Here is a 23,289-nt window from a genome sequence, read left to right on the forward strand (position 1 = left end):
ATATTTGTAGCATATCTGTGTTAGTGAAGGTTCTCCAGAAGAACAGAACCAATGGAAGATAATACCCTAATGTGTAGATGTATTATAGGAATTGATGAGTGATTATGGAAGCAGAAAGCTCTCCATTCTGCCATAGGCAAATTGGGGAATCCAGAACCTAATGGTTTAGAATTCAGTCCCAGTCTGAAGGTCTGAGAATAGGGAACTGCTGATGTTAAGTCTTGGAGTCCAAAGAATGGACACCCAGGAGGTCTGATGTCTGAGGGTGGGGAAGATGGATGTCCCAGCTCAGGAAGAAAGAGAGGGTCTGCCCTTCTCCTACCTTTTTGTTCTATTTGGAACCTTGAGATCGAATGATGGTCACCCACATTGGTGAGGGTGAATCTCTTTCCTAAGTCTATTGACTCAAATACTAATCTCCTGCAAACTCCTTCACTGACACACCTAGAAATAATGTACCAGCTACCTGGGCATGCTTAGCCTAGTCAAGTTGACACATAATATTCACTGTGATAACTTCCAACGGGAAAATGGCACCTCAATTTAGGACATGTATAAATATGAATTTTGGTTTATAAATAATGTTTCAAAAGTTAGAAACAATAGTTACTCTTTATTCATTCTTTTTTTTTTTATAGAGGCATGCTTTATTTATTTGTTTGCTGGTTTGTTTGTTTTGTTTATACATGCACTGGGTACAGTCAGAAGCACGGGAGGGTGAGAGAATTCACCAGAGCCAGAGCGGGGAGCAGAGCAGGCAGAAGGACCGAAGTACACTGCTGAGGGGAGCAGCGGGCGGCAGGAGAGGTCTGCACACCATGTGGGACCCTCCTCTGGTGGCCGGGGAGCAGCCGGGGATCGAACCAGCGCCGCAGAGGCCGCGCGCAGTTTCGCAACCCAGCGCTCAACCACTGCGCCACCGGGGAGGCCCTATTCATTCTTGTGCTCTTCAAAACAAGGCATTGATTTGTGCCATATGCCATGAACTGAAGGGACATAGAGCTCCTTCTAACTTCATGCTTGGAGGTCTGGCCCAGGTAGTGGGGAAGAGATAAAGATACATCCTTGGTGAAAATAGACGACTGGATCAAGAAGATGTGGTACATATACACCATGGAATATTACTCAGCATTCAAAAAAGATAAACACATGCAGTTTGCAGAAACATGGATGGCGCTGGAAGGGATCATGCTCAGCGAAATAAGCCAGAAAGAAAAAGAAAAATACCGGATGGTCTCACTCATAGGAGGAATCTAGAAAACTTAAATAAGGGACCAGGAAAAAGAATAACTATAAGAAAGTAAAAATCAAAATCCACAAACAACTAGAACCAGAGACACTCTATGGGGGACAGGGGGTGGGGAAAGGAGGGATGAGGTCAAAATAAGGGGGTTGCAATGGTATGGGGAATATAAAAATAAAATTTAAATAAAAAAATAAAGTAAAAATATATCCCTTAAAAAAACAAAACAAAACAAAACAAAAAGATACATCCTTGGTGGAGACCTGCTCAACCCTGGGATGCAAAGTGATTTCCACTCCTCCCTTGGAGGCAGCCTTGCATATTCATTCTACTAACAACTTTAATGCATCTTCACTCATTTTTCCAAGCTCATATATAGTCAAGGAATTGGATATTTAACTAACTATTCTCTTGGAGTAGTGATTTACTTGACAAGGCTACCAAGCCTTTTACTTAATTTTTTTTTTAGGATATTTAAGTAATCACAGTATTAATTCTGACCTTTCCCTAAATATTTTACATTAACATTATTTTCCCTCAGTTATCTAAATGCTTTTAGATGACATTTTGAGATTATCCAGATTAGCAAATACGAAATTTAGTTCTTCAGTTCTTTGTTTTTTGGTTTGTGCATGTGTTTATGTATGTGTTTGCTAGATCATAAAAAGAGTTTACTTTTTTGAGGAGAATCAATAGCTGTCTGTTTCTAAGATTTCTTACTAATTAATAGCATTGTCTAATTAATTAGCATTGTCTAATAGCATTGTCTAATTAGTTAAGCTGCAAAGATGCATTGCACTTATGAAAACTTGTGTATGATATTAATCAAATGTAATTTAAACACTGACGTCTGCTTGGCACAGCTTAGAATTCTCTTGGTGTTTGGGTTTTTCCCCTTCAATATATTTGCCTACTGGTGAAAGTTCCTGGGTATAGTTGAAAACTATACAGATTGAATTGGCCCTGGGAATTATGAGATAGTGGTAAATCTGTATTATTGAGTAGGAACTAAGGTAGAAAGAGTTGCCTCATATTACATGTTTCTTTTACTCAAACCATCCCTGATATAAAATGCAGAACTCTTAAAAAGAGCATGAGAGAATTATAACTAAAAGCATTTTTTATGACCACAGCTGACATTTTTATATACTAGTTTCTTTGGTATTTTTGGAAGTATATTAACTTTCCATTTTGAACTATTAAATATTGCAATACAGCTATATTACCTTTAGTCAGAGGTCTCAGAATTAATGCTCTGTAAGTTGTGAGATTACTTTAGAAATGTCCTTGAGAAGTTGATAAAGTGTATGAGTAAATTTGAAAATTTGACACAGTAAATTCATGAACACACTTCTAAGACAATTTTGCTCTGAAAATTATAGTATGAAAATCCAGAATTTTCTTTTTTTTTTTTAAGATTTATTTATTTATGCATACAAGAACGGGGGTACAGACCAGAGGTGCGGGGGTTGAAAGGATTCACCTGAGACAGAGTGGGGAACAGAACAGACAGACTGATTGAAATACACTGCTGAGGGGAGCAGCAGGTGAGTCAGGAGGGGTCTGCTGCACCATGTGGGTTGCTCCCTGGACAGGGATTGAACTCGTGGTGCAGTGCTGCAGTGGCTGTGGTCAGCGTTCATAGGTTGCGTCTCAACCCCTTGCGCCATCAGGGAGGCCCCAGAATTTTCCTTTTAATGATTCTGTCTTCATGTTGAGATTTCTTATGAATTATTTGTTGTTGCATAAGTTAATATCTTTCTGTGAGGAGAGCAATAATGATGGTTTGATATTTGATATATGTTGGGTGTAAACTGTGATTTCATTTAAATCACATGAGAGGGCATGTGGCACTGTGATGTAAGTGTTTGCTTTTTGGAGTCAGGCAGGCTTGGATTTGAGTCTACCGTTGACTGGTTTTGTGACTTCCATGTATTCTTTACCATTTCAAAGGCCCAGCTCCTATAAAATCGGAACTAATTGAAGTTATCGTTTAAGTGTTTTTGTTGGGAGAACTAACTATGGTGTTTAAAAAGCATACAGGAGGCACTGAAGTATTTGTTGTCTTCTTCCATTTTTTTTTTTAAGATTTATTTATTTATTTATACAAGCACTTGGTACAGTCAGAAGCACGGGAGGGTGAGAGAATTCACCAGAACCAGAGCGGGGAACAGAACAGGCAGACCCACGAAGCACACTGCTGAGGGGAGCAGCTGGCGCGGCAGGAGAGGTGGCCAGAGATCGAACTGATGCTGCAGAGGCTGCGGGCAGCTTCGCAGCCCAGCACTCAACCGCTGCGCCACCAGGGGAAGCCAATGAGGGCTCCTTTTTCATGAACATCCTCTACTCCCCATTCTGTCTCTGTTGAATCCTCTCAACCCCCCACACCTCTGATCTACACCCTAGTTCTTGTATGCATAAATAGATAAAATAAATCTTTAAAAAATTAGACAATAATTGTAGCTACCTTAAAGGTTGCTGTATGATTAAATGAGACAATGCATATGAAGTCTTTTAGCAGAATATGTTAAATATAATAAAGGCCCTATGTCTTTTCAGAGTAGTTCTGCCAATGACTATAGACTTTAATGACTAACCTGTCTTTAAATGCAAGAACAAATTTTACAGTGTGCTCTACAGTAAGTTGTCTTTCTGTACTAATTCCTGTGGACTGATGGGGAACATAAGCAGACAATATTGAAGGTGCCATAAAAAATTGTTTATTATTAGAATATATATAAATTTCAGTGGATGACCATGGTGATGTTTATGGGGACATTTGCACAGAAATTTATTTCATTTGTGCCTAAATATTTCTCTAGACTTGAACCTTTCTTATGGAAATTATGTGTCTTCTAGTGACTGAAAAATAAACTGGAATTGTATCATAACTGTGACTGCTTGCCTGGTTCTTAGTAGTGACTTACCTTTCCCAGGAGATAAATTTAATCTGCTTTTAACAGCTGGTACACTCTTCTGAGTCTTCACTATAATCACTGAAGTAAATGTCATACAACATATTTGGAATGTGTTTTTCAGATAATGTACATTTCTCTGCCATCCTTATGGCAACCAATTACTGATGAAACGAGATGGGAATCTAAATAATGAGCTTCTTTTTCGTTTCAGATTCTTTTTTTTTTTTTAAGTTTTATTTGTTTATTTATTTATACAAGCACTGGGTACAGTCAGAAGCGCGGGAGGGTGAGAGAATTCACCAGAGCCAGAGCGGGGAGCAGAGCAGGCAGAAGGACCGAAGTACACTGCTGAGGGGAGCAGCGGGCGGCAGGAGAGGTCTGCGCGCCATGTGGGACCCTCCTCCAGGGGCCCGGGAGCAGCCGGGGATCGAACCCAAACCGGCGCTGCAGAGGCTGAGGGCAGCTTTGCAACCCAGCGCTCAACCGCTGCGCCACCAGGGAGGCCCTCGTTTCAGATTCTTTTAAGATTCTTGCTACTAACAGTTCCAAGAATATTTTGATTTCTTAGCTCTTGTGGATTAATTTCTTAAATAGTAAAGGCTATGTACTACTTCTAATTAAACTTTTGTTACCATTTCTGTATTTTGAAGCTTGTGTCCCTACATAGAGAGACTATCCATTTTGGTTTCTGATCAGGCCATATTCTAATTTTGGTCCTGCCATTCTTCCAATTGCTAAGCTCTTTAACCTCACAGATATATGGCTTTCTCATTTGTAAATATGGAATGATATATTCTCCCCCCTCCCATAAATTTGTTAGTGTTGAATAGCAAAAAGGCATAAAATGCTTACTATAGTTTCATATCTTAATAAATATTATATATGATATTTTATTTCACTGTGAATTACAGTTCAAGTGAAGTATTACTTGGGATTTATTCTCTCATAAAATGAATCTAAGAAATTATTGACGCTGAAAAATTGATTTTAAGATTTATTTATTTATTTGTACAAGCACTGGGTATAGTCAGAGGCGAGGGAGGGTGAGAGAATTCACCAGAGCCAGAGCGGAGAGCAGAACAGGCAGAGTGACGAAGTACACTGCTGAGGGGAGCAATGGGCGGCAGGAGAGGCCTGTGCGCCATGTGGGACCCTCGCCCAGCAACCGGGGATCGAACTGGTGCTGCAGAGACTGCTGGCAGCCTCGCAACCCAGCGCTCAACCGCTGTGCCACTGGGGAGGCCCAGGAATTTCTTTTTTAATAAAGCTGTCCTTTTACATTTATAGTTTTTTATTATTTATTTATTTTATGTATTTTATTTATTTTATTTTATTTTTTAGATTTATTTATTTATTTATACAAGCACTGGGTACAGTCAGAAGTGTGGGAGAGTGAGAGAATTCACCAGAGCCAGAGTAGGGAGCAGAACAGGCAGAAGGACCGAAGTACACTGCTGAGGGGAGCAGCGGGTGGCAGGAGAGGTCTGCGTGCCATGTGGGACCCTTCACTGGTGGCTGGGGAGCAGCCGGGGATCGAACCAGCACTGCAGAGGCTGCGGACAGCTTCACAACCCAGCGCTCAACCGCTGCGCCACCGGGGAGGCCCTATTTATTTATTTTTTAAGATTTATTTATTTATGCATATAAGAACTGGGGTACAGGCCAGAGGTGCAGGGAGTGAGAGGATTCACCAGAGACAGAGTGGGGAACAGAACAGGCAGACTGACTGAAATACACTGCTGAGGGGAGCAGCAGGTGAGATAGGAGAGGTCTGCTGCACCATGTGGGTCACCTCGCTGGCCGGGGATTGAACCCATGTTGCAGTGGCTGCAGATTGCCTCATAGGTTGCGTCTTAACCCCTTGAGCCACCAGGGAGGCCCTACATTTATAATTTTTAATCCATATGGATGACTTGTTAAAAATAAAACATTTAAAGAGACGTGGTTTTTCCAGATACACATCTAAACAAAAACTTAACCCATATCTCTGTGATTAAAATCATAGCTTATATAATTAGAAATAACTTAGAGGTAGAGACACCCCAGTTCTTGTATGCATAAATAGATGATTATTAAAAAAATAAAAAGAATAGCATATGCAAACATGTAGTTGATACTTGAAACAGAATAAACAATACCTGTCATTAGTATATACAAAGGTTGGCAAACTCTTCCTGTAAAGGTACAGATAGTAAATATTTCAGTCTGAGGGCTGTACAGTCTTTACAGCAACCTCTCAACTCTGCTACTGAGGTGTCACACACAATTTATAAGTAAATGCAAGTGACTCTGTCCCAGTGAAACTTTCCTCGCTGGATTTGGCCAGTAGTTTTCTGACCCCTAATTTTTACAGCAGTTTAGGTTGTGAGAAGTCATCATGAAGTATTGGGGAGATCTATCTTAAGAAAAATTGGAGGATTGCTTTACAAATACTCCTCCATTGGAGATTTACTCAGTGCTCACAGCATCTCAGGTGCCTTTTTAGAAGGTGCTGTTAGATCTAATCAGGATAAACGAAAAGACATAAAGAAAATACTAAAAAATTACAATTACTCATTGTAATGTCACTACCCGAGCTAACAAGTTTTAATACCTGGTTTATTTCTCTCTAGTCTTTTAAAAAATGACTTTTGGAGGCGTAATTTATATATATTAAAATTTACCTACTCAAAGTGTGTAATTCTATGGTCTTTAGTAAATTTGAAAAGTTGTGCAAACATCACCAGAACTTAATTTTAGAATATTCCACTTCCCCTCCCCCAAATTATCATGAACAAAATGAACATAATTAAGGTGTATCATTGGATAAGGTTTGGCATCTACATAGATCCCCATGAACTATCACTGCAATCAAGACTGTGAACATAGCCAACATTGCCAAAAAGTTCCTTGAGCCTCTTTGCAATCCTTCCCTTTTGCCCACCCCACCCGCCCTTGGGTCACAACAGATTTTTTTTACTAGTCTGATTAGTTTGCATTTTCTAGAATTTTAAATTGAATCATACAGTATGTAATCTTTTATGTCTGATTTTTTTCACTCAGAATAACTATTTTGAGATTTATCCATGTTCTAGTGTGTATCAATGGTTCATTGCTTTGCATTATTAAATAATATTCCTTTGTATGAATGTACTACAATTTGCTTATCTATGCACCTCCTAGTGGACATTTAATTTTTCCCTAGGTTCTATCCAAAGAGTACAAAGATGCTAATTCATAGGGAAAACTGCAACTCTGTGTTTACTGCAGCACTATTTACAATAGCCAAAATACACAAACAACATAAATGGCCCAGAACAGATGAGTGGATCAAGTAGATGTAGTATTTGTACATCATGGAATACTACTCAGCAATCAAAAAAGATAAACTCATGTCATTTGCAGCAACATGGATGGAGCTAGAAGGTAATAAACTAAGTGAAAAAAGACAGAAAGAGAGAGATAATTACCAGATAGTGTCACTTATATGTGGAATATAGAGAAACCAAACAAAGAATTAGAAAAAGACTAACTTTGAAACCAAACTTTAAAACATTAAAACTGACCATCGATCTAAGCCATCCAAGAAAGGAGGGAAAGGTGAGGGAGAGAAATGAGAAGGAAGGTTGGGGAAGGGCAGAGGCCACAATGGACTATGGTGGATGAATATGGATAATCTGGTGGTGGGAGAACTATGGTGACCACACCTGAGGGGAGAAATCCTGTATTGTCAAAGTATTAACAAGGAATGATACTTCATTAATAAAATAAATCAATAAATAGAAAAAAACAAACATAAATGTTAAAATGATTAGTTGCATTATATCTCAAAATGTGGTTACTAAATACTATTATCAATGTTTCTGTTTTTCTGTATACAGAATGCAGTGATAAAGGTCATCATGATACCTATGGTGAATTACTGTCCATAAGCTTGTAGCCAATGCACAAATGTATCAGCGATGGATGAGCTTAACTAGTTCACTGATATTATATCTTCACTGAGCACTGTGATATTTCATTTTTTCCTAGTTATTTAGTTATGGTATCTTATTGTTCACAGCTTCTAGTTCTTTGATAAAGTGAAGCTAGTTTTTTGTGGGTTCATTAATATAATGATTATTTGCTGATGCCTTTTCTGTTTGTATTCTAAAGGAAACCGCTCTTAACTTCTAATAGAGCTTTAAACAAAAAAAATTGACCTAATTTCCCCCTTACTTTCTTGGTAGCTGTCCTTGTGGTCTTTTGTGAGGATTGGATTATATTTATAGATGATAGTCATTGACAAGTGGCCAATTTGATGTTTTAAAACCCTTCCTCCCATACCCAAGAAATTAATTACATGTAGCTGGTTACTCCAATTTGTGCATTTGTGTTCCTTTTTAAGATACAAGGTATTTTAAATAAAGGTATTTCAAAAGGAAGTTGTGAATTTAAAACAACCATAGCACACTGAGATAGTTAAACCTCTTCCCTTTCCTTTTGTGACCTAAGATGTCCCCTGGATGCTTTAGCAAAGTGATAGACCATTCCCTGACTGCTTTGGCAGCTGTTCTTATGCTGTCAGGCCTCTGTCAAAATAACTGAATCACTAAAAAGAAATAAAATTTGCTATTCAAAGTAACCAAGATCAAAGGTCTTTTGTCTATCTGTGCTTGCAAGTGGACAGAATGAGCAAGAAAATATTTCTTTTAGATCTGGCCCTTGGGTACTGTGAAGCTCCTTGGCTAGTTTTCAAGAAATGATGCAAGTTTAATGCGAATTGGTGTCACTGCTGAGATAGCGCAGTGGAGTGTGGATTGCTTTTCATGTCCTCTTGCTATCTGCAGTGGCTGTGTCACCAAACATACTCAAGAGGGTGACCTCCTATCACTATGTCCCAGATGGGGTTTATTAGTCATATGAGGATCTAGGCATGTACACAAAACTTTTGTCTGCGGGACTGTCTGGGTGTAATCCTATGTTCTGAGACTGAGCTTAAGTGATTCTGTAACCTAAACCCCTCTCAGCAACACTTCCCAGCAGCATTCAGTGCCACCTGGGGCAGCAGAGAAAGTGGGTCCAGTGCCAGAGGGCACATGGGGGAGCAACGGACAGGGTGGTTAGAAGTGGGAGGTGGGAGGCAACTTGGAAGCAGAGGATAAATTAGACTCCAAGTGCAAGTGAGGGCAAAGCAAATCCAGGCCAGTTACTAAGAGACTATAACTCTGGAAACCTAACTAGGGAGGGGTTTTCTTTTGGAGGACTGTGCATCAATCTTATTTACTTTTGCAATGCCTGCTCCTTGTCCTATGGATCTGATATCACTTAGATGAGTGAGTGCCTTCTGACCTGACATTGTGGAGCCGTACTCAACCATTTGTGGTATGACGTCAAGAAGGAGCTGACTATATGGTCATCTGTAATATTAAGATCTTTGCTAGCTTTGATTGAGCCCCTTGGTTTTACACGTCTGATGAGGCTCATGGTTGGCTGGCTGGTTGGTCACTGTGGGAGTTCTAGAATCATTTCTTGTGATTCAGGATTGGGTTGAGTTACCCAGTATAGACTCTTTACAGTTCAGATCTGTTCCCCTGGCTTCCTCTCTCCCCATGAAACAGCTCAATTTGAGAAAATCTCCAATAATCCACATTGGACTTTTGTGAAATGGAAATGGAATGGAAATGTCAGTCTCAACAATGGGTGAAGTAGGTGCAGGTGAGTGTTGCAGAGTGATGTTCTATCTTCTCTTCAGTAGCGACTGGGCAGTTTCACCCAGAGGACTCTCCCGGGTGAGTCTGGTGCTGCCTGAGGAGCCTGCTGGCTTGTCAGTTTCACACTTTGGACCTGGGTGTCTTAGAGTCAGCGCTTATTTACTGGAGACCTTGGATGCAAAAGTCATATTTTCTCATTACTAGGTGATGTGAGAGTCAAACTAATCTACTCTGCCCGCAAAGTGAAATTTGAGACCTGCTATGACCCTGAACCACTGGACATGCAATTCAGTTTGGATAAAGAAGTGACTACGGGGCCTCCCCAGTAGCACAGTGGGCTGAGCTCAGCGCTGTGAAGCTGCCCTCAGCTTCTGCAGTGCAGGTTCGATTTCTGACTGGCGAGGGAGCAACCCACATGGTGCTGCAAACCTCTCCTGACTCGCCTGCTGCTCCCCTCAGCAGTGTCTTCGGTCCGTCTGCCTGTTCTATTCCTGGCTCTGTCTCTGGTGAATTCTCTCACCCTCCCGCACCTCTGGCCTATACCCCAGTTTTTGTATGAATAAATAAATAAATAATAATAATAATAAAGATTTATTTATTTATTTATACAAGCACTGAGTACAGTCAGAGGCGCGGGAGGGTGAAAGAATTCTCGAGAGCCAGAGCGGGGAGCAGATCAGGCAGACTGATGAAACACACTGCTGAGGGGAGCAGCAGGCACAGCAGGAGAGGCCTGCGCTCCATGTGGGACCTTGGAGGGTCTGTCGCGTCATGTGGGCCCCTCGCCGGCACAGCTGGGGATCGAACTGGCACTGCAGAGGCAGCTGGCAGCCTCGCAGCCCAGCACTCAACCGCTGCACCACCGGGGAGGCCCAATAAAATCTTTTTTTTTTTTTTTTTTTAAAAGAAGTGACTACAGAGATAGCAGGGAGATAGGCCCAGGTGTGATAGGAGGGCAGGCCCAGCTTCAAATGGGCCAAAACTGATCACAAAATAAGGAAAATGTAAGAGACAATCATAGTGAAAAAATGCTGTTAAAAAAAGATATCAGAAGAATACAAAAAGAAAGAGAAGCTGCTAAATACTTAAAGTAAGGGACAATTGAGAGGCAATACAAAGTTTGAAGTCTAAAATCAAGAGAGTTAAAAGAATTAGACTAATGTAAACTGGACTAAGTAAGCAAACCTAAGGTGTGAGGAATAGAAGATAAAAAATAATTTAAAAGAATACTTGAAAGTTAATTAAAACGCCAATGAAAATATTTTAAAAAGATAAAATACATTTAAATATAAAGACCAAAAGCTAAAATAGTTTAGATAGAGGAGAGATACATCATGATCAGTCTGTAGGGGAAATGTTAAAAATGTGACGAGAAATGTGATCAAAAATAGAAATTAATATGCTTTAATGTAAAAAGCACAAATGATCACAGAATAGTTGAAAAGTAATTTAAGAAGAATGGAATGGATTGTACAGCCTGATGACTATAATTAATACTGTATTACACATTTGAAATAGTACACAATCCTTTACAACTACAGTATTACTAGTGTCTTTCAAGGAAAGACATTCCTGTGGTTTCCCTAGGTCAGAGGAGGTCCACGAGGATCTGGGTTTTACAAGACTGGATGTACAACACATGTGGGCTGTAGAGCCAGCTGTAAATCAAGTGATAAATACAACATTCTGGGGAAAATAATAGGGAGTGACCATGCAGCTGCATATAGAAAGCAGAGACTCTGTGTGGACTCTATATGAAAGTATAATCAGGGCAGAAATAATGGCCAACGTTACAGGAGACAGGCTAGGGGTCAGGTGAGGATAGAAATGTTAGATGAGCAATGCGAGATAGCAAGAGCAGCAAGTATGAGAGAGATGACTTCGGGTGTTTCACTATCTGAATCTGTAATGAACAAGTGATGGGCAAACTAATGAGCAAGACATGTCTTTCCAGGAAGGAAGCAGATTCAGACATAACAGAAGCCAGAGACTTGGGTTAGGAAGAAGGGTGAAGAAATTCTTTGTGATATTTTTCTAAAACAGTGCATTAATAGAAAATTTGAGATTTGGTGAGGTCAACAAATTAGAAGACAATTGCCATAGAGAAGATAGTTTGTTACAATTGCCAAGAAGAAGGGGCACACATGTCATGGAGGGTCCCATGAGGAAGCACAGGATGAGTAGCAGGCAGAGAGGGTGAGGAATTGTGAGCAAGAACCTTTATTGTGCTGCCCCAGGGAAGAATGGGTTGGCAGGGTCGGTAGGAGTAGAACTGGCTTCTCTGAATAATTTTTGCAGGCTCTGGTGTATGAAGGCTGTCCTGAGTTGTTTGGTACCGGTTGTGGGGTGATTAGGGCAGGTAGACAGTGGCATTGAGTATGAGGTTAATAAAAAGGTTGTTGGTGTAGGCTCTTGATAGGCTGATTTGCACTTGAAAAGTTCACTCTCAGTTCAGATGAGTTGTTCACCTTCTCCAGGAGTTGGCTAATACTGGGAGGGGCAGTCCCTCCAAGTTAGCAAGGACCCAGATGTCAACTGTAGGGTAAATGATTGTCAGGTTTTTCTGACCTCCCCCCATTAGGATTGATGATGGATCCCTGCAGTCCTGAATGCATGCCTGATGGTGGGCACCTGGAGTAGGGTGTGGGCATACGAAGGTGGGTACACCTGGACTAAGACTGGGTTTATAAGGGCAGTATCATGAAGATGCTAGCAGAGAGAAAGAGTAGCAGGAAGAGAACAAGCAGAGAAGCAAAGGCCACAAGAGAATGTCCAGGGAGAGAGAAGACTTGCTGGGGGCTGGCAGGCCTGCCAGTCTTCTGGCCCCCCAGCACCCCTGCCTGCTGTGCACCTGGTAAATCCCAATAAAAGCCTGCAAAAGCCACTGAGGCCTCCAGAACACTCTCCTTCACCTGTCTGCATGGAATCAGAGATCCTGTCCTATGTCTTCCTGACGCTATACAACGTATCAGAATACAGAAAATAAAAGACATGGTTAATAGAAATACGTAATCAACCCATATGTAATCAATCTTCCTGAATGGCCCTTATGCCCAAACATTAAACCATGTGCATCAGTAAATATAAAATATTAACAACTAAGTCAGCATATGCTTATGCTGTTACTATGTGCTAGGCTTTCCACATCCTTTACAGGAATTAACTCACTTAATGATGATAACAACTCTGTGAGTAAATATTTTACCATCTCAATTGAGGAAAAAGTCTCAGGTTAAGTAACTTGTTAAAGGGCATACAATTAGCAAGGCTTGAAGCAGGGATTTGAATCCAGGAGTTTAGAATCTGTGCCTCAAAGACTGCATCGTGCTATATATGATATGGCGTCTGCTGTCAAAGATGAAGAGCTACATCTAAAAATAAGACAGAAATAATTGGGGAAGTAGAAATAAAGAGCAGGGCATATTTACTCTCAACTGAATTGAATGGTCCAGTGTTCTTTCAAAGGGAAGTTGGGCATGGGTATGTGAGACTATCCATGCAGTTTAGAAAGAAAAAGCTGGAATTTCTATTTCTATTACTAATTTGTAGAACAGCCTGAACGGCCAGTACAAGCTCTTTATCATGAAAGAAACCAATGAAGGTCTGATGCGCTCTAATGAGACACAATCCCAATAGATAAAATTATCGAGTGAAATATGGATTGATGTCTACTGTCATTGAAATGATATACACCAAAGAAGAGGTTCATCACTGACATCGCCTATTGTTAATGACAGTAGAACGTTCATTGACCGGATGAGAGTGATGAAGTAATGTGTCATGGGAAAGAACACAGCAGTGAACATCACTGACAAGAATTCCTGCTTTTGCAGACCTTATGTTCCAGTTGGGGAAGACTGGTCAAAATGCACAAAGGAAATATGTTTGATGACAGTGTATGCTAAGGAGAAAAATAAAGCAAAGAAAGGGTAGGCGGAGTTGGTGAAAGTGTTCAAGGTTTAGGTAGGATGGCTGGATAAGGCTTCAGTGAGAAGGAACTGTGTGAATAACTACCTGTAGGATGTAAAGGATGACCTATGAGGAAGAATGCTACATACATGCACATGGACATGCACACATATACACATGCACATGTGTGCACATGCATACCTGCACATAGAACAAGTGCTAATACCATGAGATGGGTATGTAAGAGGAGGTATGGGAGGTTAAGAACAAAGAGGAGGGTGGTATGACCAGTCTAGTAGATAAGAAGAGGGATAGGAGGTGAAGTGGAGTGATAATAAGGGATGTGTGTACAAATATGGAAAAGGACTTTGGCTTTTCCTGTGAGTGAAATGGGACACCATTGGAGGGTGTGAACAAAAAATGACATGATCTGGCTCATGTTTCTAGAAGATCATTAAAGCTGCTGTGTTGAAAATACACTGTAGGAAAGTAAGGGCAGAAGCAGGTATACCAGTTGAAAAGTCTATAGTAGTTTTTCAGATGAGTGACAGTGATGGCCTGAGGCAGAGTAGAGGCACAGAGAAGGAGCTAGATATGGGATATGATTTGATGGAACAACCAGCATTATTTATATTCAGAAGCACACTGTGGGTAAATACTAAAAGTTTCCACTCATAGAGATACAAGATGAAAAAGTGGAGTCTGCTGGAATAGACAGTATATAGTCTCAAGAACCTTGAGGATACAGGTCACTCTGCTGGATGTGGGTGGGTCCTGAAGAAGGGGTAATATTCAGACAGGTAGAAAGACTTAGGAGCACCATGAGGTCTGAGGGGAAGGGAGGTAGCTCTCCCAGGCTTGTTCTGAGCTTCTCTCTGTGGAGAGTGCTGAGCAGTAGGTTTTCAGGTTCCCATTCCAGAACTCCAGGTAGAGCAAATTAAATTTTTTCTTCAGGCATTGAGGGTGACTGGGAAGTCTTGATCAGGAGAGTGAGTGGTATGGGTTTGCTTCAACAATTGGCTCCTCTAATAAGTTCTAGAAGAGTGCCATTGGAGGAGCTTCCATATGACCCAGCAGTCCCACTCTTAGGAATCTATCCAAAGGACACAAACACATTAATTCAAAAGGATGCCTGCACCCCTATGTTTATTGCAGCACTATTTACAATAGGTAAGACTTGGAAACAACCCAAATGCCCCAAATTAGATGACTGGATCAAGAAGATGTGGTATATATACACAACAGAATACTGTTCAGCAATCAAAAAAAGATAAACTAATGTCATTCGCAGCAACATGGATGGATCTGGAAGGGATCATGCTCAGTGAAATAAGCCAGAAGGAAAAAGAAAAATACCGGCTGGTTTTACTTATAGGAGCAATGTAGGGGAACCAAATAAGAGACCAGGGAAAAAGTAATTATGATAAATTAAAAAATAAAACTAACAGGCAGCTATTAATCAGAGACACTCTGCAAGGGAGGGAGAGGGAAAGGGATGAAAACAGGGGAGGGAATGTGTTCTTACACAAGGGACTATGGTGATGGTACACGGGTGAATTGGTGGTGGGAATTTTGCCTGAGAGGAGAAAACATGCATTGTACAAAGAGGAAGAATGATGTAAAATTTATATATAAAATAAAATTAAAATAAAAAAGTGCCATTGGATAATCAAATAATAAATGTTAACTGAATAGCCAGACTGAATTATTTTCTAAATGGGGCTAAGTTATATAACAAGTTCACTGACATATATTTATACTTATTCACATATTTTAATATATTTATATATGGTATAGTTGCCATATATAGTATTGCATAGTGTATAAATATGCATATATTTTTTTCTGTTAATGATTCCGAAGGAATTATAAGTGTTTGCTACATTTTAAAATTCCCTGATTATATAGCTGAATTTTAAAAAGTCTACATCTACATTTCATAAAGTAGTTATCTAATTGGCTTTCCATTCACTGGATAATTGCGAGGTCCTGCCAGCTTGCATGCTGCACAATGCTTCTTGGCACTCTGAGATTATGTTCTCAAGTGCCGCGGGCATAAACAATATGGCGGAAATACCCTCTTCCCTGTCTGTGTTTGTAAGACAGTCTCTTTCATGCCAGAAGAACTATTTTGGGAAGATGATTCATGTCACATTTTGGCCTCATTACAGTTTTAAGTTGTAAATGGTGCTGGTTCGCCTGAAGGTGTAAACATAAATTTTATCTTCACATGCATATGGGAATACCTGGAACTGGAAAAGTACTTTCTATTCTTGAGTTCTGTTTTAGGCTATAGACAGAGAAGTTAAGATATTTATCAAAGTTCTAATTTTATTTTATTAAAAGCATGATTTCAAAAGAAAACCCATTACTTGAGGCTGTGCCTTTATTCTCCATTTCCAAACACAGATGGAGAAGTTGAAGAACCTAAATGTCTTATTGTTACAAGCAGATGATTCTGTAAAATAAACACTGCACTTTTTCTTTTTGGAATAGTGTGAAAATTGAGAGCAGGTGTTAAATTACTGTCTGTAGTTACAAGTAACAGAAGGTACAAGATTAGTCTGTTTATTTAGGTGTAGATGATAAAGTAAGGTGTAGCTATTCTGATTATTCCACTTTGCTTCCTGGTAAATAAGCACTATTGAAAGGAATCAGTAACCCACTTATTTACTCAGTGATTTGAATGCAGGTGATAGTGATAGAAATAAAAGACATGTATCAAGAGTTTGTTCTCAGGCCTAGCACACAGGAGTACTTTAAGAGTGTGTATTGATGTCTCCAAATAACTGAATTTCAACAACATGAAAAATAGTTGGTGTGTAGTGTGGCTAGATTTTTCTATGACTTTCTAAGAATTTCACATCTTACCTTAAAATTTAAAAATCAGCAAAATATTATTTTTTTAAAATTTTAAATCACAGGAGTAAAATCAATATAAAGGAATGACAGCAAATTTGTTTTGTTTGTTTTTTTGCTGTAAGTTCATGTTGATGACCACATTTTTTTGGTGAAAGTACAACCTTTCTGATCTACTAACAGTAAGACCCCACCTCACCCCTGCTTCAGACATGTGTTTTATTATTTTTTAATTCTGCTGTGGATTGGTGCTTTTCATTTGGACCTTCTGATTCATGCCGTTTGAGGAGGTTTAGTGATTTTTAACTGAGATTCCTCAGCTACCAATAAGACAAATGCATTGTGAGAAATTTTTTGATTCTAAAGTGGTAACTTGAAAAATACTAGTGATCTGAGGGCACCAGTTTTTCCAGTCCACGCAAACATCCAGCTTCAGGGGAAAATCTGGCATTGAGTTCCCTTAAATGTTAGAATCTCCTAGCTGTGTAAATGACATCTACTCTTTTCTTCCTATCTTGAGACTTCCTTTGATCTCTTGGTTACCTGGTGACTGCCTCATTAATGAGGTGGGGTCTGATAAATCAGAATTTTATAATTTATTGGGTCTGGGGTGTGGTCTGAGAACTTATATTAAACAATGAAACAAAAGCAACCAAAAGTTTCTCCAGATGATTCTAATTTTTTAAAGATTTATTTATTTATACATGTAAGAACTGGGGTACAGGCCCAGGTGCAGAGGGGGTGAGAGGATTTACCAGAGACAGAGTGGGGAACAGAACAGGAAGATTGACTGAGATACACTGCTGAAGGGAGCAGCAGGCGAATCAGGAGGGATCTGCTACACCATGTGGGTAACTCCCTGGCTGGGGATTGAACTTGTGCTGCAGTGGCTGTGGCGAGCTTCATAGGTTGTGTCTTAATCCCTTGTGCCGCCAGGGAGGCCCAATGATTTTAATGTTTTAAGAGGATAATAATAATTAAATAAGGGCCGTTTGTTGCCAATCCAAATATCAATATACATAGACCCAATATCTAAAGTTCTCTGTTTTTGAAAGTCTCGAATTGGGTTAAAATGTGGCTCATGCATGGTCTGACTAAATTTAGACAACTAATGAAATGTTGTTATATTTCACATTTCCCCTTCTGTCTTCTCAGCCATCATGTATGTCATGGGAGCACTTGGTCCTGCAGTGGGATATTTATTAGGTGGTCTTCTTATTGGTTTTTATGTTGACCCCAGAAATCCTGTTCACCTTGATCAGAATGACCCTCGTTTCATCGGAAACTGGTAAGTCTTGTTTACTAAATTTTTCATTTCATGTATTATTATTGATAATTAACTGATAGTGTCATTGTAGTTAAGATAAAATTTTCCCCAATGGGAAGATGAAACAAAGCTAATCGACACCTAAGAAGTGGTGGTAGGCAGAATAACAACGTTTAAGATATCTATGATCTAATTCCAGGACCTAGCAATATTTTACCTTAGATGGTAAAGGGACTTTGAGGATGTGATTAAGCTAAGGATCTTGAGATGAGGAGATTATCCTGGATGACCTGGATGGCTCAGTATAGTCTCAGGAGTCCTTATGAGGGAAAGAGGGAGTCAGGAGAGTCAGGGTAAGACAAGGAGAAATGATGATTAAAACAGAGGTTGGCGTGATCTGCTTAGATGGCACCGTGGGCGGAGGACTGCCAGTGGACTCTGGGAGCTAGGAAAAGCCAGGAAATGGGTTCTTCCCCAAGAGTCACCAAAAGGAATGCAGTCCTGCCAACCCATTTTCAACTTCTGACCTGCAGAAGTATCAGATAATAAATTTGTGTTGTTTTAAACCTTGGTGTGATCATTTGTTTTAGCAGCCAGAGGAAATTAATATAGCCAGTTTGGGAACATCAACTTAATCCATACCCTTTAGGGTTGTTTCCTTTATAGCGGACTGGAGAAGAAGGACAGTGTGATGGAGTCAGGACCTTCCTGTGTATTTTAATCATAGCTTTCATCATCTTTTCTGTCTTTACAAAATGATTTTTTCCATTATAAAATGAGTTTTTCTATTATAAAATGATTTTTTTCCATTTCCTTCTTATATTTGTGTTTCTGCTTTGTCAGCCTTCCCCCACTGCCCAGAACTCTAGCCCTGCTTTTCCATTGTCATGCTCTTAGTGAATCTTATCACTTGGTAACTGTTTCTCTATGTGTGCTAGAGATTTAGCTGCTCTGTCATCTGCCGGCACCTAATTGTCTTGCTAAATAAATAATGAGAACTCTAATTTTGGGTGTTATGTTATTTATCCAAATAGCCAGCACTGTGTTTGAGTTCTTTGTGATTCTCAACTTGAATATAATTTTTTTTTCTTAGTGACTGCAAGCACTAATGGAAATTATTGGCATCCCAGATTCATTTAACATGGATTAGTAATATGCATGTGCTAATAAGAAATTTTCATTTTATAAAAAGAATAATTTGGTATTAGAATTTAATGTCAAGTAATTGCTTTCTAAAGAGTTTCTTAGAGTACTTGTATTTCATTATGAAATAATAAACTCATAACTATGAGGTATGTGGTAATACTCTTGATACTATTTTCAAAGCAGTTAGTAAATATTAAGTTATAGATCACTCTTTGTAAGATATGCTCTTTGAAGGTGGAAATACTAAGATCTAGATGAGCCTGACCTAGTGGAATTTTAAAATCCCGAAAAGGAAGCAACTCCTTTCTTAGTATTAGGGGAATAACACAGGAGTTTTAAGTTATTGACCAATACTGAACTTTTGGTTTCTACTATTGTTTTCTTTGCCATCCTGAAATAAGTCAGAGGAAGGACTTTCTTTAATTTTCAGAACACTAAAATATATTTGTGACATCCATTATATGGTCTGTGTTCTATATAGATGTTGATGAGAAGAGCATGGTAGAGGGACAGAAAAAGGCAAGGAGGACCAATTCAGAGGCAGGAAGGAGGAAGAAGCCAGTAACCTTAGACTTACAAGTGCTTTTATGCTGTCTTTAAAAAGCTTTCTAGTAGACAGCAATCCAACTGGTAGCAATTTCCACTCTGCCACTTAATAGCTGTGTGACCTTGGGGAAGTTACTTAGAGTCTCTTTGTCCACTTTTTTTAAAAAAAATTCAAACCCATTTAAACCCATAAAGTAGAAGTAATTATATAGTACCTGCTTCATAGGGCTGTAAGGAATAAATTAGTCTATATATATATAGTTCTTGCCACATAGATGTTAGCTACTATTCAGTTCTTTAAATTTAACCAATGTTCAGGTAGCTCAATTCATTTTAATTACTCAATATTAGCTCTACGAATGATAAAATTAATCAATATAGAAATATATAATAGGGGTCTCTTTAAAAATGAATGCTGTTGGGTCTCCCTGGTGGTGCAAGAGGTTAAGACGCAACCTATGAAGCTGTCCATAGCCACTGCAGCACGAGTTCGATCCCCAGCCAAGGAGCTACCCACATGGCGCAGCAGCAGACCTTTCCTGACTCACTCACTGCTCCCCTCAGCAGTATATTTCAATCTGCCTGTTCTGTTCCCCACTCTCTCTGATGAGTCCTCTCACTGCCCCGCCCCCCATATCTCTGGCCTGAGCCCCAGCTCTTGTATGCATAAATAAATAAATCTTTAAAAAAATAATAAAAATGAATGCTGTTTAATGACTGATGCTATTTGAAACAGGCTTGACCAAAAACTAGTTACTTGATACAATGTTATTTTATATGATGCCTACCAGTAAATATAGGTTTTTCAATAAACATATTGAAAAGGCAAAGGAATGAATGGATGAATAATTCATATTTATCACTAATATTTATCAGATGCTTACTATCTGTCAATCATCACACTAAGAGCTTTTAAAAACATTTTCATGTAAACTTTATGGCAAATACCTATAGTCACTAATATGCCCATTTTGCAGATAAGAAAACTGATGCTCAGTGTTTTGAATTCCTTGCCCAAAGTCTCAAGTCCATGAAGCTGGGATAAGAAGCTAAGTCCAAGGCAGAGGTCTTGGCAATAACTAACAATTCCCCTTCCCCCACATACTTAGTGAATAGTTTGAGATTAGATTCATGAAAGGTAGTTAGATACCCTGAATTTTTAATTTTAGCTCTTACTGCTGTATCTTGTTCCATACAAGATATAGCTCATAACTTGTTATCTTTCTCAGCTTCTCTTTGGGGGTCTCTTGGTACCATCATTATGTCATATGCCTATATCATTACTGGAGACCATTGAAGTTATGTGGGCTGGTTTGTTCTGCTTTGAAATGATCTGAACTTTTTACTTTTTGCTTATTTGCTTAATTCCTTCCCTTTTCCTGTTATTTGCTTTCACTTTGGGTTATTACCAGGGTATCTTTAATATTTACATATAATTTTTTTAGATTAATTTTTTTAAAGACTTATTTATGCATAGGAGAACTGTGGTACAGGTCAGAGGTGTGGGGGGTGAGAGGATACACCAGAGACAGAGTGGGGAACAGAACAGGCAGACTGGCTGAAATACACTGCTGAGGGGAGCAGGTGGAGTCAGGAAAGGTCTGCTGCACCATGTGGGTCACTTCCTTGGCCAGGGATCAAACTCGTGCTGCAGTGGCTGTGGATAGCCTCATAGGTTGTGTCTCAACCCCTTGTGCCACCAGGGAGGCCCCTTACATATAATTTTAAGCAATATCTCTGGATGGGGCCTGAGTGCAGATCATAAATGCACAAAACTAGTTACCATGAATTGATTGCTGATTTTGCTGTATTTTATTAGGTTCTTTATATATATATATATAGTCTTATCAATATATCTTATCTATCTATATATATATAGTCTTATCAATTAGAATGATCCTGAAAAACATTTATTATTGCTCTTCTTTCAGATGAAAAGACAGTTTAGAAAGTGAAATAGGATATTAGAGCTAGTAAAATGTGGGATTAAAAACTTGGTCTGTCAAAGTCACAGTTCAAAAAACCATCCCTTACACAAATGCTGCCTGCCCTGTTCTGGAAAAAAGGGAGGTAAGGAACTCCCTCTTGAGAGGCCTAGGGAACTGAAAGAGCTCAGGGGACTTGAACACAGTTTCCCAAAAGAAAGGGTTAGATTAGTGAAAACCTTATAAGTGGCCAAGTATGAAAGAGGCCAGATACTATAATAGCTATGCCTCTTACAGACAGATGACTTTAATTTTTAAAACCTATCTCATTCAAGTTATTTATTCAGGAAATTTTTTTGAGCACCTAATTTGTTTCAGGCACTGGGTTCATGATTACATTCTGTATAATTGAGATTTCTCAAAGTCTGCCCTGAGCAATTTTCTCAAAATAAAGCTATTTTATGATTGTTCAAAAATCTTTTTATTTGATATTGCTTTAAATATCTTTGAAATTAACATAATGGGTTATTAATGCCTGGTTCTAAGAATCATTCTTTTAGCTAAACTGTGACCTCTAGCAGCTCATAATAGCACTTTAATAGAAGCACTATTTTTAAAAAAATGAATTATCACTATGAAATTGATCTATATTCTTACTGACTTGAATTTGACATTAATGCTTAAATCTGCTTGTGTTCCTGTCACAAGTGATGGGACCATGTTAACATAGAAGACAAAATACAAGCATTTACGAATGTGGACGCTTTAAAGAAAGTTTGAAGTGGAGGAATTCTACTATGGAAATGACAACCTGTTAGGTAGGAACAAGTTCTCTATTTGCTGAAAAATGATTTAAGAGCACTAAGAAATTGCCCTTGTGGAATAGGCAGCAAGAAGTTCCTGTCTTTAACCCATGGCTCTAATGCAGAACTAGAATTTGAGTTCCACTGGGTATGTGCTCTTGGGTCTTCACAGCATGGCCACTTCAGAGGAGCTGAGAAACAGAATCTCACTTCTAGAAAACAATGTTCTACATCTCCTACCAAGTTCTCAGACATGTCTTGATTTTCCCACCGAACTTTTATAACATTTATAGTCTATATATACTACACAATCTATCACTCAATTGTATACATTCTTGGCATTTCTTGGGGATTATTTTTTGTATGTTTAGCTGGATTACAACTACATTATATGTTCCTGAAGCAAGGATCAAGTGTAAATATCTTTGATAGCCCTTGTGCTTGGTAAAGGATTGTGAATGCTGTTAAGAGGCGCTGGTGATTCTGGCCACTGTGACAATGTGTGGGTTTCTCCCCTACATCAGGTAATTCTCTGATACCAGTTGGGGTTCCTACAATTCAACTTAAATCTGCTGCTTAAATCAACAACTTTTGGAGATTGAACACACTTTGCCTCCAGGTCGGTTGGGGTAGGGCTGAAACTTCCATTCCCTACTCATAAAGTTGGCTTCCCAGGCAATCAGCCTCCATTTTAGGGTTAAGTAGGGGCTTCTCAACAAAACTTGCAGCCAAACTATAGATCTGAAGCATACACCAAGGGAAAGAGAGGGAAGAACACAAGGGACTATGGTGATGGTTCATGGGTGATGTGGTGGTAGAACATTTATGGGGATGACACCTCAGGAGAGAAATCAAATATTGTACAAAAATGAACAACAATGTAAGAAAGTAAAAAAGTTTAATCAATAATAAAAAAATAGGGACTTATCCAAATTCATTTCATTAACATAGCAAAGGACACTTTTACACTTCAGAATTTCAGGGGTTTTTGGAGCTCTGTG

The 23,289-nt window shown here is 39.1% G+C and overlaps 1 protein-coding gene across 3 annotated transcripts in view; it reads left to right on the forward strand.

Moving 5' to 3' along the window:
- The window catches only part of SLCO5A1 (solute carrier organic anion transporter family member 5A1), a gene marked incomplete at both ends in the record, with an annotated part of 134,313 nt that overhangs the window by 37,475 nt on the left and 73,549 nt on the right, over window positions 1–23,289 (forward strand). For all 3 annotated transcript variants that reach the window (XM_084229372.1, XM_084229373.1, XM_084229374.1), the window contains one exon: window positions 17,757–17,889. In XM_084229372.1, the coding sequence (XP_084085498.1) occupies window positions 17,757–17,889 (133 nt within the window). The remainder of the gene's footprint in view (window positions 1–17,756; window positions 17,890–23,289) is intronic.

Source organism: Talpa europaea, assembly GCF_964194135.1.
Source record: "Talpa europaea genome assembly, chromosome: 3".
NCBI classification, from domain to species: domain Eukaryota; kingdom Metazoa; phylum Chordata; class Mammalia; order Eulipotyphla; family Talpidae; genus Talpa; species Talpa europaea.